Source organism: Monodelphis domestica, chromosome 4 (genome assembly GCF_027887165.1).
Source record: "Monodelphis domestica isolate mMonDom1 chromosome 4, mMonDom1.pri, whole genome shotgun sequence".
Taxonomy (NCBI): Eukaryota; Metazoa; Chordata; class Mammalia; order Didelphimorphia; family Didelphidae; genus Monodelphis; species Monodelphis domestica.
Genome location: NC_077230.1, coordinates 382,173,115 through 382,191,676, shown reverse-complemented (window position 1 = coordinate 382,191,676; position 18,562 = coordinate 382,173,115). Strand labels below are relative to the sequence as shown.

General features: G+C 55.6%; 1 protein-coding gene across 1 annotated transcript in view; it reads right to left on the bottom strand.

The window, feature by feature from the left end:
• Positions 1-1,772: 1,772 nt before the first annotated feature.
• The window catches only part of RUNX3 (RUNX family transcription factor 3), a 35,181-nt gene continuing 18,391 nt past the window's right edge, over positions 1,773-18,562 (bottom strand). The window contains exons 4-5 of the mRNA XM_056795528.1: positions 11,132-11,284; positions 1,773-5,099 (exon numbers count right to left, since the gene is read on the bottom strand). Coding sequence (XP_056651506.1) covers positions 4,576-5,099; positions 11,132-11,284 — 677 coding nt within the window. The 3' untranslated portion in view covers positions 1,773-4,575. The remainder of the gene's footprint in view (positions 5,100-11,131; positions 11,285-18,562) is intronic.

The window sequence follows — 18,562 nt, the reverse complement described above, 5'->3', positions numbered from 1 at the left end:
GTTCCATGTTTTCCCTTTGGGTCATCTTCCTGTTAGATTTACCCAAAACTGAGAAGGGGATATTGGAAATTTCCTAGAACTATTGTATTAATGTCTATGCCTTTTTAAAAAGTCTTGATTCTAAGGCATGGTAAGGGCTAGACTACTGGGGTTAAGTGGCTTGTCCAGGGTCACACGGCTAATAAGTGTCTGAGGCTAGATGTGAACGCAGGACTACCTCCATGCCTGGATCCCTCTCCATTGAGCCACTTAGCTGTCCCAGTCTATAACTTTTTAAAGCTCAGTTAATGATTTCTTTGTGAATTTGGATGCTAAAGCATTTGGTCCATAAAAGATTTTTACTAATAGTGATTTGTTGTTTATGGCTCCTTTCAGCATAATACAGTTTCCTTTTTTATCTCCTTTTATTTTTGGAATAATTGTTTTTGCTTTGTCAGATAGTGTTATTGTGACTCCTGCTTTTTTAGATTCACTTGAAGTATAGTAAAAAAAAAATTCCCATCAGTCCAAAAGAATCTTGACAAGTTAGAACATTGTCTTGGGGGGCAGGTAAGTGGCTCAGGATTGGGAGCTAGATCTGAAGATGGTAGATTCTAAGTTCAAATCTGACCCAAGACACTGTGTGACCCTGGGCAAGTCACTTAACTGCCATTGCCTAATCCCTATCACTCTTCTACCTTGGAAAGAATACACACCATTGATTCTAAAATGGAAGATGAGGACTTAAAAAAAAAGAATATTGTCCTGTATCTAATCAAAGAAACTCAATGGGGATAAATGAAAAGTGTTACAACTTGGATACAAAAAGTCAATGTTACAAGTAAACAATAGGGAAGGCTTGGATGGATTGCAGTTGTTCTGAAGATCTGAGGGTATGAGGAGACTTCAAGCTCAATACAAATCCACAGTGGGAGAGTGTCTACAAAAAACTAATGAGATCTTGGATTGTATTAAGAGGGGTGGGGCTCCTAGGATGAGTCCCACTGTCCTTTGCCATCATCCTATCTCAGCACTATGGTCAATTCTGGGTGAAAGGGTTTAAGGACACTGATAAACCAGAGAGGAAGGAAATCAGAATGGCAAAGAGCTGTGAGTCCCTGTCATTTAGGGGTCGGTTGAAGGAATGGGGTGTGTTTAGAGAAGGGAAAACTCATGTTAACTGTCTTCAAATCTCTGAAAGGCTAGACTGAGAAGAGATTGGGTGGAATCAGAGCAATTGATGAGTGCCACCAAGAAGCCAATGGAGTCAGGAAAAGCTTCCTAAAGAGACTAAGGAGGTGGCAGCTTCCCTCTTCTTGGAGATCTTCCAATACGGAGGTCAACTTCTTAAGTCTGTTATAGGATGGTTCCTTTTGTGCCCCCCCCCCCAATCCTTCAATGTGAAGATTGGATTTTTCTCTCCCTCTACCATGTTGCTATCTAAAGGCATCCAGTTCTTGAAGCAACCAAGACCCTTAAGGAAACTGGGAACCTTCTATTAGACCCTTCTTTGGCTTTCTGGAGTTCTGGAGGAGAGGCTATCAGGGCTCCCAGGGAGGCCAGAAACCCAGTAAGGACTTAGGGTTCTTATTGAGTTACTTGACTGATCTCTTCTTTCTTAGTTATCTTTCCACCATGACTGACCACCACTCTGTTACATCAGCTAGCAACATTAGCCTTGGCTTTGACTAAGGGTCAGTTCACATGGGCACAAACACACTAAGGGCCAGTGGCACACTGGCACACACACACACACATGCAAAAACACACAAAGCCTTAGTCAGTTGTTTCAATGTCTTTCAGAATTATATTATTATAACAAGTACAACAAAATTGGATTTTACCATTAAATAGTTCAGAAGGAAGACCCAGGTGGCTTACCATATAAGCATTAAAAATACTCCACTCAAGCAAATGACAGTGCAAAGCATATTGTCACCATCCAACAAGAGGAGGGGCGGGGGTAGATAAGTCTTCCAAAGACGCTCGGGCAGGGCTGGTACCTGGCCTCAGGATGGAAGGGGGTCAATGACCCGGGCACGTGGAGGAGCCTGGCTACTTGTCTCGAGGATAGGGCGGACCTGTTCTACGTTCTTTCTGGGCGGAGATCAGGGTCTGTGAGCCTGCCTCCCCTGGGCTTGGCACCATGACTTGGAAGAAGCCACAGCCCAGTGGGAAGCCTATTTCTGTGGGCACTTCCTCATGGTGGATGGGCAGCGCCAGAGGGCTCTGCAGGAAGGGGAGCAGCTTGTGGCCACACAAGCGGGATGGCCCCCCTGACGGTGAGTTTTCAGATCTCCAAAAGGCCAGGATGAGGATGTTTGAATAAAATAGTCTTTGAGAAGGTGGTGACGGTGCCTTCTGCTCCTGTGAACACAGAGCAAGGACGTCAACTAGAAAGTAAAACGATATCAAGCTGGAATTTGGGTGGCCTCTTCAGACTGGCTTCCTAGATTTAGAGGAAACTTTCCTATGAACAGAAGGCCAAGAGCTCAGTGGCAGGCGGGGCGGATGGACGGGCAATCCCATTGAGACAAACCCCAATACAACAAAGGGTTTCCCCCCCTTTTCTACCAGAAATTGTTTCCACATCCCAGCAAACAGTCCGAAGTACTAAGTGCTTTCTTATCTGCAGATGGCAAACTTGAGGCAGTGGATAAGTCCTGTACAAAAAACTTCTTTCCTCCTAAGTCTTTTTCACTTAACAGTGACTTTCTATACAAAAGTACCTGGTGTTGACTGCCCTGTAGGTAGGAAACAGAGAACTGAGCCATAGGAAACTCAGGGAGAATGTCAGAACTGCGAGGGGCTTTAGAACACAAGATGTCAATGCTGGGAGGAACCTTAGACCTCATGCAGAGCATCAGGGCTAGGAGGTTCCTTAGAAAACAGGGGACATCAGTGCTGGGAAGGACCTGAGGATGGAGGAAGCCAGAGCTGGAGGGCTTTAGAACAGAGTGCTTGAGCTGGGAGGAAGTGGAGGATGGAGGATGCTCAAGCTTGGAGGGATGGGAAGATGGAAGAAGCCAGAGCTGGAGGGCTTTAGAACAGTGTTAGAGCTGGGAGGGAGTGGAGGAGGGAGGATGCTCGAATTGGGAGGGATGGGAAGATGGAGGATGCTTGAGCTGGAGGGCTTTAGAACAGAGTGCTAGAGCTGGGAGGGATGGGAAGATGGAGGATGCTTGAGCTGGAGGGCTTTAGAACAGAGTGCTAGAGCTGGGAGGGAGTGGAGGATGGAGGATGCTCAAGCTTGGAGGGATGGGAAGATGGAGGATGCTTGCGCTGGAGGGCTTTAGAACAGAGTGCTAGAGCTGGGAGGGATGGGAAGATGGAAGAAGCCAGAGCTGGAGGGCTTTAGAACAGAGTGCTAGAGCTGGGAGGGATGGGAAGATGGAAGAAGCCAGAGCTGGAGGGCTTTAGAACAGAGTGCTAGAGCTGGGAGGGATGGGAAGATGGAAGAAGCCAGAGCTGGAGGGCTTTAGAACAGAGTGCTAGAGCTGGGAGGGATGGGAAGATGGAAGAAGCCAGAGCTGGAGGGCTTTAGAACAGAGTGCTAGAGCTGGGAGGGATGGGAAGATGGAAGAAGCCAGAGCTGGAGGGCTTTAGAACAGAGTGCTAGAGCTGGGAGGGAGTAGAGGATGGAGGATGCTCAAGCTTGGAGGGATGGGAAGATGGAAGAAGCCAGAGCTGGAGGGCTTTAGAACAGAGTGCTAGAGCTGGGAGGGATGGGAAGATGGAGGATGCTCGAGCTGGAGGGCTTTAGAACAGTGCTAGAGCTGGGAGGCAGTGGAGGAGTGGCCCCAGAACTCCAGAGCTTGATGGGGGTCTGACCCAGAATGACAGGCTGGGAAGGGGCCCGACGAACTGAACCAGAGTACTTAGAACAGAATACTGAAGGGTGTAGGTTTTGGGAGTGGGAAGAGCTGGCAGCCTGGGAGGGCCTCGGCTATCATAAAAAAGCTGGTATTGGGGCAGAAAAAGCACCTGGCAGGTCGTGCGATCCGACCCTCCAAGGAGGAAAAGGAGAACGAGAGGAAATGGGTGGCCTTCGGCCCGTGGCCCTGTTCTGGGTGCCCAGGGGAAGGCGAGCCTTCGGGGGTCCAGCGAAGGGCCTTGGCTGCCTCCCACAGTATTTTCCTACATGGTGTTGGGGGACGAGATCTAGCTTTATCCTTCTCCATCCCTCTTCCCTCTCCTGGAGGCACAGAGCAGTCCTGAAAGGGGAAAACTCACTTCATTCCCATCCCCCGAGCCCATGTAGAAACAGCCGGATGGACTTAGGAGCCAGCAGGAGAGGCTTGGGTGGGGGGCGCCGCGGGCAGCCCCGCTCAGTTCCAAACCCCCCACGGACACGAGGTCCCCAGGAGGAGGAAGTCGGGGAGCTCTCCCGCCCCCCAGGGCCTGTGTGTGGGGAAGGTGCTCCGAGGACCCCGAGGCCTGGGCCGGGAGGTCCGTTAGGCTCCCTCACTTTGCAGAGGAGGAAAGTGCAGGCCAGGGGGGCCCGCCAAGCCCAGTTTCCCGGGCTGCCTCTTGGGACGGTCCCACAGTCACCACACAAAGCTCCTTCCCTCTCGGGGGCTCCGGCCTCGGGCGCCCTCAGTACGGCCTCCACACGGACTCGTCCATCCTCCCCGGGGTGGTCATGGCCGTCGGGGAGTTGCTGTGGCTGCCGTCGGCCTCCACGCCGTCGCTCTGGTTGGCCAGGCTGGGGTTCATGAGGTTGTTGCCGGCCGCGGCGCTGGTGCAGGAGGACAGCATGCGGGTGGGGGAGCGCTCGCCGCCCGCCACCATGGAGAACTGGTAGGAGCCCGACGAGGTGCCGTAGTACAGGTGGTAGGGGGAGGGGTTGCCCTGGAAGGGCCCGCTCTGGTTCTGGGTGGAGCCGGGGTAGGGGGGCGGCAGGTACGTGTGGTGGAAGCGCGTGGCCGCCGGCATGCCCGTCATGCTGAGGCCGCCGATGCCCGTGGGGGAGGGGTTGGCCGTGTAGGAGAAGGCGGCCGGCATGGCCCCCGGGTAATGCATCCTGGGGTCCGAGAACCTGGGCTCGGGGAGGCCGGGGAGGCTGGAGAAAGAGCGATCGAACTGGCGGGGGTCTGAGAAGGAGCTCAAGTCGGACGTGCCTGCGAGAGCAAAGAGAAGCCGTCAGTGAAGGCCGTGGGGGGACGGCCGGGGCTCCCCCTGCCCGCCCTGCCCTGGCCCCCGGCCTCCCCCACCCCGCCAGGGCCGCAGTGGCGGCTCCACCTCCCCCAGGCCAGGCCAGGGCGGCCCCTGGAAATCGGAGATGGGTACGGCTGCTGTGCGGCGGCCAATGAAAATACTGGAAGGAAATGTTTATTTTCTCCTCAAAATTGCCCTGACTGAATGAACCCATTGAGTGTAAGAATTCCTGGGCGGTGGGCGGTGCCCGGCCCATCCCCCAGAGGGCGGCCGCAGGAGGGCCGGCTCCCCTCACCCCCTGGGGCTGCCGCTTCCTTGGGGCCTGGGCCGCCCACTGGTCTGGTCGGAGATAAACAGAAGCTATTAGTCTATTAATAGATGAAGGAGGAAGGCCGGGAGAGGAGAGGTGGGGATGTGGAGGCTGAGGGGAGAGAAGAGAAGGGGAATCTGGGAGAAAGTGGCCAGAGTGCCGGGTTCAAATCCCCAGCACCCAGGAGAGCGGGTCCAGCTGCCCAGCGCAGTCCCTTATTACCCGCCAGACTGGGGGCTGGGGAGCTCCGGGACCTGGAAACTAGGGAGAGACCCTCCCCGCGCTGATGGTCAGCCTTCTCCCGCCCTTCCCAGCCCTGCCTATTCCTGCGCTTAGTCCTCCAATTCCACCATTCCGCCTTCTAAAGAACAGCCGGAGCCTTCTAGAACGGGATCCGAAGGGCCTCCCCCAGCAAGCGTGGCTGAGGCCTTGTACTCCGCGCAGCTGCGCTCAGGGCCGGGACGGCCTCCTGCTCAGCGGCAGGCTCGCGCCAGGCCTGGGCCCTCGTCCTCCCCCGCCTCCCCCAGCTCCCTCCTGGAGGCCGCTGGCTTTCTCCCCCTCCGTGACGGCGCAGACGAGGCCCTCCTTTCAATGGACACGGACGCCGGGCCCCCTGCGAGGGCCATAAGTGAGGGACTCCCTCAAGACGGAGCCCGCACGGCTCGGCCTCGCCATCGCTCCTCGTGGCAGACGCCGAGGCCTCTTCCCGGGCTTCAGTCACTGAGAAAGGCCACAGGCCACGCTTCCTCCCTCAGCCGGCCTAACTTCCTTCCTCTCCAAACAGTCTCACCGGGCTGGGGAGGGCACTGATTTAGCCTTGAGAAAGGCATGTTCCAAGTCAGCAGGGAGAGAACGAGGCCTTCTGGCTGGAATGTCTTCCCCACGGCAAGGCCAGGCCTCTTTTCAGAGGGCCGGAGACCAAGGAAAGGGCCAGAGGCCGAAGGGGCCGGGCGGCCAGTCAACAAGCATTTATTAAATACATCCGTGACTGAGCTTGGCTTTAGAGGGGAAAAGACCCAAATGAAACCGTTTCTGCCTTCAAGAACAGTGTAAGATAGAGCAGAGAACGCGCGGCCCTCAGGACGCAGCGCCACGGCCTGCGACCAGCCCTGTGGACGGCCCCTCCAGAGCCCTGGGCCTCCTTCCCAGGCCCTCTCCCCCACCTATGGCCGCCGGGGGCATCTCTGCAAAGAAAGGCAAAGCCCGCTGCCAGCGTCTGTCCTCAGAAATGAACTCCCAGCCACCTTTCCCAAATGACGCCACTCCTGGGAGAGGAGGAGCCGTCCCAGGAGCCCCTGCAGGAGGCCTCAGCCAAGGATCCAGAGAGAAGAGGCAGGAAAGGCTCCTGTTTGTTCAGGCGTCAAACACCGGGAGTCAAAGGTTTATTTATTTACTAGCTATGACCTAGGCGAGGGTTTTACAAGTTGTATAAAATGACCAGATCAGAGGAGAAAGTGAGGAAAGCTTTTTAAAAAATACACACACACACACAAACATACATGCACACAAGTGAGTCTGTGTTCCAGGCCTCTGGGAACATCCTCTGACATCCTCCTCATTTCTAAGCTCCCACCTGGGTTCAGACTTAGAAAATCAGAGCTAGCAGGACCCGAGAACCCGTCTTCCAACTTTCTAGAAGCTGGGGGCTCCGGCAAGCTCATTCCAGGGGTCCCAGCTTACGTTCCAAGGATGCTCCTCATCCTGTCCTTCTAGCATGAAAGCCTAGAAGCTTTGTGAAGGAATCCTTGAGTTTGTGTCTTTGTAGTCTTCACACAGTCCCTGACTCATAGGAGGGACTTAAGAAAGGTTTCTTGAGCTGAATTGTATCTGTTATCTCTGACACTATATTCTAGAGTGTCTTCCACCTCTGACATCTCTAGCTCTGACATCCTGTGTTCTAAGGTCTCTCCCAGCTCTGACATTCTCTGTTCTGAGGTCTCTCCCAGCTCTGACATTCCCTGTTCTAAGCTCTCTCCCAGCTCTGACATTCTCTGTTCTAAGGTCTCTCCCAGCTCTGACATTCTCTGTTCTAAGGTCTCTCCCAGCTCTGACATTCTCTGTTCTAAGCTCTCTCCCAGCTCTGACATTCTCTATTCTAAGCTCTCTCCCAACTCTGACATTCTGTTCTAAGGTCTCTCCCAGCTCTGACATTCTCTGTTCTAAGGTCTCTCCCAGCTCTGACATTCCCTGTTCTAAGGTCTCTCCCAGCTCTGACATTCTCTGTTCTAAGGTCTCTCCCAGCTCTGACATTCTCTGTTCTAAGGTCTCTCCCAGCTCTGACATTCTCTGTTCTAAGCTCTCTCCCAGCTCTGACATTCTCTGTTCTAAGGTCTCTCCCAGCTCTGACATTCTCTGTTCTAAGGTCTCTCCCAGCTCTGACATTCTCTGTTCTAAGGTCTCTCCCAGCTCTGACATTCTCTGTTCTAAGGAATCTCCCAGCTCTGACATTCTCTGTTCTAAGGTCTCTCCCAGCTCTGACATTCTCTGTTCTAAGGTCTCTCCCAGCTCTGACATTCTCTGTTCTAAGCTCCCTCCAGCTCTGACATTCTCTGTTCTAAGGAATTTCCCAGCTCTGACATTCTGTGTTCTAAGGTCCCTCCCAGCTCTGACATTCTGTGTTCTAAGCTCCCTCCCAGCTCTGACATTCTCTGTTCTAAGGTCTCTCCCAGCTCTGACATTCTCCATTCTAAGGTCTCTCCCAGCTCTGACATTCTCTGTTCTAAGGTCTCTCCCAGCTCTGACAGTCTCTGTTCTAAGGTCTCTCCCAGCTCTGACATTCTCTGTTCTAAGGTCCCTCCCAGCTCTGACATTCTGTGTTCTAAGCTCCCTCCCAGCTCTGACATTCTCTGTTCTAAGGTCTCTCCCAGCTCTGACATTCTCTGTTCTAAGGTCTCTCCCAGCTCTGACATTCTCTGTTCTAAGGTCTCTCCCAGCTCTGACACTCTCTGTTCTAAGGTCTCTCCCAGCTCTGACATTCTCTGTTCTAAGGTCTCTCCCAGCTCTGACATTCTCTGTTCTAAGGTCTCTCCCAGCTCTGACACTCTCTGTTCTAAGGTCTCTCCCAGCTCTGACATTCTCTGTTCTAAGGTCTCTCCCAGCTCTGACATTCTCTGTTCTAAGCTCTCTCCCAGCTCTGATATTCCCTGTTCTAAGCTCTCTCCCAGCTCTGACATTCTCTGTTCTAAGCTCTCTCCCAGCTCTGACACTCTCTGTTCTAAGGTCTCTCCCAGCTCTGACATTCTCTGTTCTAAGGTCTCTCCCAGCTCTGACATTCTCTGTTCTAAGGTCTCTCCCAGCTCTGACATTCTCTGTTCTAAGGTCTCTCCCAGCTCTGACATTCTCTGTTCTAAGGTCTCTCCCAGCTCTCACATTCTCTGTTCTATGGTCTCTCCCAGCTCTGACATTCCCTGTTCTAAGGTCTCTCCCAGCTCTGACATTCTGTGTTCTAAGGTCTCTCCCAGCTCTGACATTCTGTGTTCTAAGGAATCTCCCAGCTCTGACATTCTCTGTTCTAAGGTCTCTCCCAGCTCTGACATTCTCTGTTCTAAGCTCCCTCCAGCTCTGACATTCTCTGTTCTAAGATCTCTCCCAGCTCTGACATTCTCTGTTCTAAGGTCTCTCCCAGCTCTGACATTCTCTGTTCTAAGCTCTCTCCCAGCTCTGACACTCTCTGTTCTAAGGTCTCTCCCAGCTCTGACATTCTCTGTTCTAAGCTCCCTCCAGCTCTGATATTCTCTGTTCTAAGGTCTCTCCCAGCTCTGACATTCTCTGTTCTAAGGTCTCTCCCAGCTCTGACATTCTCTGTTCTAAGGTCTCTCTCAGCTCTGACATTCTCTGTTCTAAGGTCTCTCCCAGCTCTGACATTCTGTGTTCTAAGGAATCTCCCAGCTCTGACATTCTCTGTTCTAAGGTCTCTCCCAACTCGGACACTCTGTGATTATCACATTTTCTACAGTGGCACTAGGGCATGTGCCTGAAGCCTTAGCATTTTTTTCCTACTCAAGAGGAAAACTCCCTCCAGGGTCAGTCACCGAGGGTCAGAGCCAGAAGGGGTCTGAGAACATAGAATTGTTAGCTATGAGGAGATGATTAGAATAAAATATTTTAGAGCCACAAGAGTTCCTAGAACACAGAAAGTTAGAGCAGAATCTTGGAGGACACCACGTTCAGAGTTAGAAGAAGTCTTAGAACAAACACTATCAGCCCCACTTTAGAACAAAGAACATGAGCGTTGGAAGAGATGGAAGAAGATAGACCTGTCCGAGCTCGAAGAGACCGTGGAACATAAAAGGTTAGGGCTGGAAGGGGCCTTAGAACGTAAAGTGTTACAATGAGGCCCCCGGTGCTTCCTGGCACAGTGACCCTGGGCAAGTCACGTGGCCCCCGCTGCCTAGCTCTCACTGCCCTTCTGCTCTGGAACCGACACTTGCATTGATTCTAAGTTGGGAAGGTGAGGGTTAAAAAAAGAAAGCACACGAAATGTCGGACTCGAAAGGATCTTAGCCTCTTTGGCGGCTTGAAGCGTCTTTAGAATAGGGAGACCAGGAGGGCCTGAGAAGAGAGAAGGGGAGAGCCGGAAGGCCGAGAGAGGATCTAGCCCAGCCCCATTACTTTTTATAGTGGGGAAGCCAGAGCTGAGCATGAGCACACTGTGGGCTGGGGAGGAGAACACAAGCGCTTAGGAAGCACCTTACAGGACCCCATTTCAGCCTTGTAACAGCCCTGGGAGGTGGGTGCTAGGATCGGCCCCTTTTACAGACTGGACAATTGAGGCAGAGCTGAAGGGACTTGCCCAAGGTCACACAGGCTGGCGTTCTTTCTTGCTGTGATAAGGATGAGACAGCACCCAGCGAGCCCGGCCGTGGCAATGATTTAAAACTGCGTCCTGGGCTTTTGCCTTGGCAGGTGTCCCTGGCTGGGACCCCCCCCCCCAGGCTGCACGGGACGGCCATGTTGAGGGTGGCTCAGCCCTCCATGGAGGAAGCAGCGTGGGCGAAAGAGGCCCATGTCTCAGGGGCCGGGGAGAGTCGCCCGCAGCTCCCCCACATTTCTGTTCTCTCTCCCGCTCTATTTCCTAATCCAGCCCTCCTCCCTCTAACTCCCCCTCCAGACTGGGGTTCCCTAGGTCCCCCGCCCATCTCTAGCCTGTCTCCTGTCTCACCTTTGCCCTCCCTGTGCCTTCTCTGCAGAAGCCCCTTTGGGGAGGCCTCCAAAAAGCAGGCTCCCCATTTCAGATGGCCCCCCACTCCCTGATACAGACGTTACAATGCTAGCGAGGACACCGGGTCTCCTGGGACAGGGGGACTCCCAGAGGGCAGAGCGTACCCCGGTTTGTGTCTGCCCCTCTCCAGCCTGGGCACAGGGGGTTCTCCCTAAATGCACTTCACGGGGGACAGCTGGGCCTCGGCCATGGCCTCTGTCCCTGGAGCCGGACGCCCACCTTCCTTTGCATCCTCAAGGACAGGGACCCACCGGTCAGTATGGGTCAGAGCCCCGGCTTCCTCTCCTCTTACCCGCATCTCTAGCCTGGCTTGGGGTGCCGCCCCCGCTAGCTCGTCAGGATTTGTACCCACAGAGGTGCAGGCGCGACGGACAGAAATACTCCTGCAACTCTCCTGACGTGCCCTAAGCGGCGAGGGTGGCCCCAAAGGGGGAAGCGCAGCCCCGGCCTCCCCCGGCCCCTACCTTGTGCAGTAGCCTGAGTGCTGAAGTGAGTGGAGGTGACCAGGGAGCCCCGGGGACTGGGAGTGGTTGGCGTCACTCGCATCCGCAGCCGGTCCAGGTCACCAAATCGATCAGGGAAGGCCTTTGGCTGGTCTTCCATTTTCTGCCTATGCCCTGAGAGGAGGGAGGAAGGAAAGGCCGTCAGCACTGCGTTCGGGAAGTCTGTCCTCTGGCCCGCCCTCTGCTGACCCAGCCAAGGAGAGCCTCCCCGACCCGGCGGGGAAGGGTCTCCTGGGGATCTCCTCCGCCCAAGCCCCCGCCCCCAACAGCCAGGACCACAGAATGGAAGCGGCATCGGCTGGGGTGTCTGAGGACCAGCCCTCTGCTGCGAGGCCCCAGGCAGGCTCCTTCACCCTCCCGCGCCTGTTTCCTCCTTTGTAAAATGAGGGCCTGGAGAGGAGGCAGGCTTCTCTCTGCTCTTAAGTCCTATGTCTGAAGCACCTGAGGAGGCTCCCTACAGAAGAGGAGGAGAGCTCAAGGCAGCCACACCTGCGAGCTCCCCCTCGCTGCTGCAGGCACCAGAGCACAGAGGCGAAAGCAAAACCCGGCGGGCCTTCCAGAAGTTCACTGTCAATGGGGGTGGGGGTGACGGGAACGCACACACAGGGAGAGCTATACTACTGGCAAAGGTGGGGAGAGGGAAACAGGAAAGCTTCCCTGAGGAGGGGAGCTTTGGGGCTCTTTTTAACCCCTGCCATCCGTCTCAGAACCATACTAGGGACTAGGAAGTGTCCGTGGTCACATTTGAACCCAGGACCTCCCGTGTCTCCATCCACTGAGCCACCCAGCTGTCTGAACCAGACTTTTTAAACAAATATTTTGCTAATGGAATTTCAATAGTATTGATTCCCCCCACGAGCCTGTAGATTTCGTTTTATGCACCTCAAAAATATTGTGAGAAGATGTCATAGGCTTTACCAGACTCCCCAAGGAGTCCGTGACACCAAAAAGGCGTAAAACATCCGCAGAGCCATGAAATCCGCAGCCGGATCCCCCCAAATCATGCCTTAAAAGGAATCTGAATCACGTGGAAAGCCAATTCCGGTTTGGATCCCCCCCCCACACCCTGTCTTTGCTCCTGCAGTTCCTCCCACCTGGAACGCCATCCCTGAGCGCCTTAAACGGGGGCTGCATCTCTTGGCCAAGAGGCAAAGCTCAGCAAGGCTGTAGTGAATAAACAGGACTGGGAAAGGCGCGAAGTGGAGTTGGAAGAGGCCCGGAGGGCCTCGGTCTTCTCATCCACCCAGCATGGCGGGGGATAGTGCTAGAGCTGTCGGGCTTGCTTTTCTGTGCATCCTGTCATCGGAGGCTGCCCCTGCAGAGAGGAGGCGGGCTGCATCCTCGGAGGGGCAGCGCGATGGCTCGAGGATGGAGCGCCAGGCCTCCCCAGCAGGGAGGCCGCTCCTGCCTCTGTGCCAGGCGCAGTGCGGAGGCTGGGAGGGCCAGCCGGGACCCAGGAAGGGAGTCTCTTGGGGGTCCATAAGAGGCTGCAAACCTAAAGGAAGCGAACGAGCCTGAGCCTCAGGAGCCCATACGTGCCTGCCTCAGTGTCCCCATCTGTAAAGTGAGGGCAGCCACAGTGCCCACCAGTGAGAGGAGAGCTATAAGTGCGCTGCACACCTCACAGGCCTCTGCACACACTGCAAGGAGCCCGACCCCGGGCTCCAAACAGAGGCCAAACGGTTTGGGATGGAGAAAAAATGCCTAGTCAGATGTCATAGCCCCGATGGAGCCCCAGAGACCTGAGTTTGAGTTCTGCCTTGGACACGCCTGCTCAGATGGAGAAGCGTCTCTTCTGCCTGCACCCTGGATCCCGTCCCCCCTGCTCCTCAGACGCTGACCCTGCGATCCCCCCACTCTCTACTCTTCAGACTCTCCCCTTCCACCAGCTTCTGCCTGCATCTCCTCCTCCTCCTCCTTTTTATTTTTTTTTAACAAAACCCTTAGAATAGGTACTGTGTATTGGCTCCAAGGCAGAAGAGTGGTCAGGGCTAGGCAATGGGGGTTAAGTGACTTGTCCAGGGTCACACAGCTGGGAAGTGGCTGAGGTCACATTTGAACCCAGGACCTCCTGTCTCTATGCACCGAGGCCCCCAGCAACTCCCTGCTCCAGTCTTAACAGATCCTTTCTAGATGCTCCCATGCTGCCTCCTGGCAGACTCCTTCGTCCAGTGCCGCAAAGCTCCCTGAGAACGCCGTCTACACAAGTGCTCACACTTCCCTGCTAACCCTTCTGCAGTCAGGAGGCCATCCTCATCCTTCTACTAAGCTGGGTGTCCCCAGGCGCTCCTCGGGCCTCCCCTTCCTTGCCTCCCTCTTCTCTAAGCCCTTCCAGGTCACCCCACGGCCCAGCCCTGACGACTCCCAAGACAGAAGGGACAGACAGAGGTCACTGCTAGCCTCGGACGCTGTCCAGACAAGCTGCACCCCTGGTGCCACGGCCTGGCCCTTACCGCGCTTCTGCCCTCGAACCCAGACGCAGCACCGGTTCTAAGATGGAACTCGGATTGCGAGGCCAGGGTGGATGTCGAGCGGTTGTTTTACTTTTCAGAGTGGGGTGAGGAGCGAATGAGAACGCTGACTAGGCACGGGAGGGGGCCCGCACGAGGGGCCAGCTCCATCCTGGGACGCCACAAAGGACAGGGGGAGAAGGGATGCCGGAGGGGAAGGCCTTCTGGGCAGGAAGGGGCAGGGCTGAGGCCAGGGGGACTCTGGGAGCTGGGCCGGCCGGGGTCCTTATGGCATCTGAGAACAACTTCCCTGAGGATTGGGGGCACGCTATGGCTCTGAAGGAGGCCACGGAGGCTGGGGTGCAGAGGGGGTGCAGGGGGAATTCATGCCCCAGAGTCCCAGGGTTCCCACCTTTCCCTGGGCTCCCCACAAGATAAGCTGGGGTGAAGGAAGCAAGGACTCAGTTTCTCCCAGGGGAGGGAAGTTCTCCAAAGACTGCCTTGCTTCTCCGAATGGGGGCTCCTTGGGAGTCCCGAGGTTCAGCGTCACCCCTTAAAATAAGCCTCCGTCTTTACTCGTCCCCCTCGGGGGTTCCTGAAAACACAGCGGGGCCCTGGGTTTAAGGGAACCATACAGGAAGAACACCCCAAGGACTCCCATTTGTTCGGCACTTCCAGGGCTACAAAGGGCTCTCCTCACAAGGACGGAGACACGGAAGTCCTACCGCAGTCATGTGACAGCATAGGAGGAAGAAGCTCCAGGGGGCAGGAAGGGCCTGCTGGCAGTGCCAGAAACAGGATTCCAAAGCGGGGCTTCTGGTTCTGTGCCAGGGTGTGAGGCTCTGGTGAGAGGTGCCACACACTTCTTTTAGAGATATTTTTATACTTATATTCCAGTATAATTGCTAATAACAATGACCAGCATTGACGGAGCGCCTACTACGCGCGAGGAACTCTGCAAAGTGTTTTATAGATACTATAGGAATGTTTTACACACATTCTTTGATTTTATCCTCCATAATGATTGAGGATCAACGTTCAATATAGATCCCTATTTTCCAGAGGAGGAAACTGAGGCAAACCGCATCAACTGACTCGCCCAGGGTCACCTGGCTAGATGGGATTTGAACTCAGCTCTTTCCAGCTCGGGGTTCAGCTAGAGAGTGGCACCCCCGGCTGCCTCAGAACTGCTTCCTTTGTGATCTGGCACACCTGCGGGCCCAAGATGTGGCTGCTGTGACAGGCTCAGGGGTGGAGAGCTGAGTGGGGGTGCGGAGAGCCCTCTGCAGGTGAAGCAGGGCAGGCTCCCCACTGGAGAAAGATGGCGGCAGTCTCAGAGCTCGGAGCAGTCAGCCTGGCCTTCGTGCCCCTTGGAGGTGCCCTGGGCCAGTCAGAGGGCTCAAGTGGGGAGCTGGGTCTATGGGGGATGGGTACTCCCCCAAGGGCGCCCTTCCCTTTGGAGTGAGGCTGGGAAGGCCCAGGAAGCCTCAGAGCCAGACCCCAGGACGCCGCTGCCCCCAAGGCGGGGAAGAACATCTCCATGGGAAGCCCCCCAGGGAAGCGGAGGCAGGCCAGACTAGGCCCTCCTGAGCAGAGGGTCTCCCCAGCACAAAATGGAGCTAAGGACCCCTCAGGAGGCGGCAATGGAGGACCGTGGAACCCTGCAGACCCCTCTCGAGGCCAGTCCCGGACCTCGGGGGCTCATGATGCGGCACAAATTAGATTACAATGGGAGGGAACAGTCGGGAGCTTTGCAGGGATGAAGGCGTCCCAGAGCCACTGGGAAGGCCGCGACCCCACGCCAGACTGGGGCGGGGGAGGCAAGCCAGGAGCCCAGAGACCCACGGCTAAGCCAACGGACAGGAAACCAGATGGAGGTCTGGAAGTGCTGAGCAGGAGGAAGCCCCAAAGGGAATGGAGGGGAAGTGGTCTTGGCTGGAGGGAGGCAGTCAGTGAGCGTTTATTAAGCACCTCTTTTCTGTCTGTGAGACAAGGCCTGACCGGATAAATGGCCAGAGGAAAGGCCCCGGCACTCCATTCTAGGGGTCCTGGCGCTCCGGGGTCTAAAGGGCATCCGAGCTCCCTTCAGGCTCTCTTCCCTCCTGGTTCTAACAGCCTCCCCCGAGCTCCCTCCCAGCGCTGGAGCGGCCACATCTCCGGAGCCCCTTCCCCACCGTCAGGGTTCAAGGTCTCACCAGCTAAACAAGCCTCCTACCATCTGCCGCCCCCCACGTCTCCCACGAGGGGGATCCCCTCTAGGGGAAACGGGCTCGTGCTGGCCCCACGGGCCTCCCCTCCCTCCCGAGGTCTGTCTGCTCGGCTGCATCACAAGCTCTCTTGAACGTTTAACCCAGCCCCAACGCGACAAGCATCATCCGTCCTGCAGCCTCCTCCCCCCTGGGGTCAGACAGCAGGGAATGGCCCCCCTTCCGCTTTTCGCAGGGACACATCATGGAAACCCCCAGAAACACGGGGAGCGGCAGAGCCCGAGGCCTGGGCCAGGGGGCTCCCCGTCTCCTTCAGCAACGTGAAAGACAGAACAGCACAGAGCACCATCTGCAAAGTCTGGGGTTCAGGAGCCCTGACTAGAAGTGCCACCTTTGGGGCAAGTCATTTTCCCCCTCTTGGGACCTCAGTTTCCTTCTCTGCAAAACGAGGAGCTGCAGGAGAGCAGGAAACCCCGATTTTTTGCACTGGGGGCCCCGTGGGCAGTCTGGCGAAGCCTTGGGACCCCTGTGCAGCCCCATTTTTAAAGGCATAAGATGAAGTGGATGCATTACACAGGAAGCCAATCGTGCGGAAAGCCAGCCACCGACCTCTCTCTGAGCGCCCCCCGCCCGTCCAGACGCCAGGCAGAGCCCCTGCTCCAGGTTAAATGCACGCTCCCAGCCTGGCACTGGGCGCCGGCTAGGGCAGGGGTTCCGCCTGACTGGCCCTCATTCAGCTTTGTGCCTTCTCTGTTCCGGCCAATGGATGGCTGATGGTGGCGTGAACGTCGCTTTCCCTCTACGGTCCCCCTCCTTCGGCCGCTGCGCTTCCGTCCCGTCGGCCTGTCACCCGCTTCGGGCTTTCTTGGCAGACACGGGAGTGGCTCGGCCTCTCCTTCTCCAGCCCATTTCACATATGAGGACACGGAAGCCACTGGGGCTCGGTGACTTACGGAGGGTCCCTCAGCTAGTGTCTGAACTCGGGCCTTTCCTGCCGTCGGGATGGTGCCGGTGAGCTGCGGCCCCTCCTGCTCCCCTCCCTTCCTCTCCCTACCTGGCGGGGGGTCTTCCCCTTCGCCTCTTTCAAATGACCCTGGCTGAGTTGCCTGTGTACACGGGACCCCCCAGAATGGAAGCTCTCCGAAGGACCAGACGGCTCCGCCTCCATCTCCGAGTCACGCGTGCCCGGCCCTCGCCTGCTCTCACCCTCCGGGCCTGACGGGCTTCCTTCAAGTCCTAGCAAGAGCTCCACGTGCCGCAGGAAGCCCTTCCTGACCATCCCTAACTCGGCTGCTGTCCCGGGAGTAAGCAACGGCCCCAACGAATGGGAGCGCCACTCTCTCCTGTCTGCAAGTGACGACGTGTCCCGGCGGTTCCTCTGTTCTCTCCCCCACGCCGCCGGGGGCTCCTGGAGAGCAGCGGCCGACTCCTGCCTTTCCTCATAGCCTGACAGCCTCACACGAGCCTTGGGAGGTAGCAGGTGCTTACTCAATGCTTCCTGCCTAATGTAAGTCTGGAGAACGCAGTGGAAGTGTTGGAAAGGTCCTTATAACACAGAATGAGAGGAAGACTGGGAGGGCCTTACGAGACACTGCCAGATTGTGGAGGGAGCTTAGAACAGGGAATGTCAGAGCTGGGAGAGACCTTAGAACAGAGAATGTCAGAGCTGGGAGAGACCTTAGAACCCAGAATGTCAGAGCTGGGAGGGACCTTAGAATGGAGAATGTCAGAGCTGGGAGGGAGCTTAGAACAGAGACTGTCAGAGCTGGGAGAGAGCTTAGAACAGAGAATGTCAGAGCTGGGAGAGCCCTTAGAACAGAGAATGTCAGAGCTGGGAGAGACCTTAGAACCCAGAATGTCAGAGCTGGGAGGGACCTTAGAATGGAGAATGTCAGAGCTGGGAGGGAGCTTAGAACAGAGACTGTCAGAGCTGGGAGAGAGCTTAGAACAGAGAATGTCAGAGCTGGGAGAGCCCTTAGAACAGAGAATGTCAGAGCTGGGAGAGACCTTAGAACCCAGAATGTCAGAGCTGGGAGAGTCCTTAGAACAGAGAATGTCAGAGCTGGGAGGGAGCTTAGAACAGAGACTGTCAGAGCTGGGAGAGAGCTTAGAACAGAGAATGTCAGAGCTGGGAGAGCCCTTAGAATGGAGAATGTCAGAGCTGGGAGGGAGCTTAGAACAGAGACTGTCAGAGCTGGGAGAGAGCTTAGAACAGAGAATGTCAGAGCTGGGAGAGCCCTTAGAACAGAGAATGTCAGAGCTGGGAGAGACCTTAGAACAGAGAATGTCAGAGCTGGGAGAGACCTTAGAACACAGAATGTCAGAGCTGGGAGAGACCTTAGAACCCAGAATGTCAGAGCTGGGAGAGTCCTTAGAACAGAGAATGTCAGAGCTGGGAGGGAGCTTAGAACAGAGACTGTCAGAGCTGGGAGAGACCTTAGAATGGAGAATGTCAGAGCTGGGAGGGAGCTTAGAACAGGGAATGTCAGAGCTGGGAGAGACCTTAGAACAGAGAATGTCAGAGCTGGGAGAGACCTTAGAACCCAGAATGTCAGAGCTGGGAGAGTCCTTAGAACAGAGAATGTCAGAGCTGGGAGGGAGCTTAGAACAGGGAATGTCAGAGCTGGGAGAGACCTTAGAACAGAGAATGTCAGAGCTGGGAGGGAGCTTAGAACAGAGACTGTCAGAGCTGGGAGAGAGCTTAGAACAGAGAATGTCAGAGCTGGGAGAGCCCT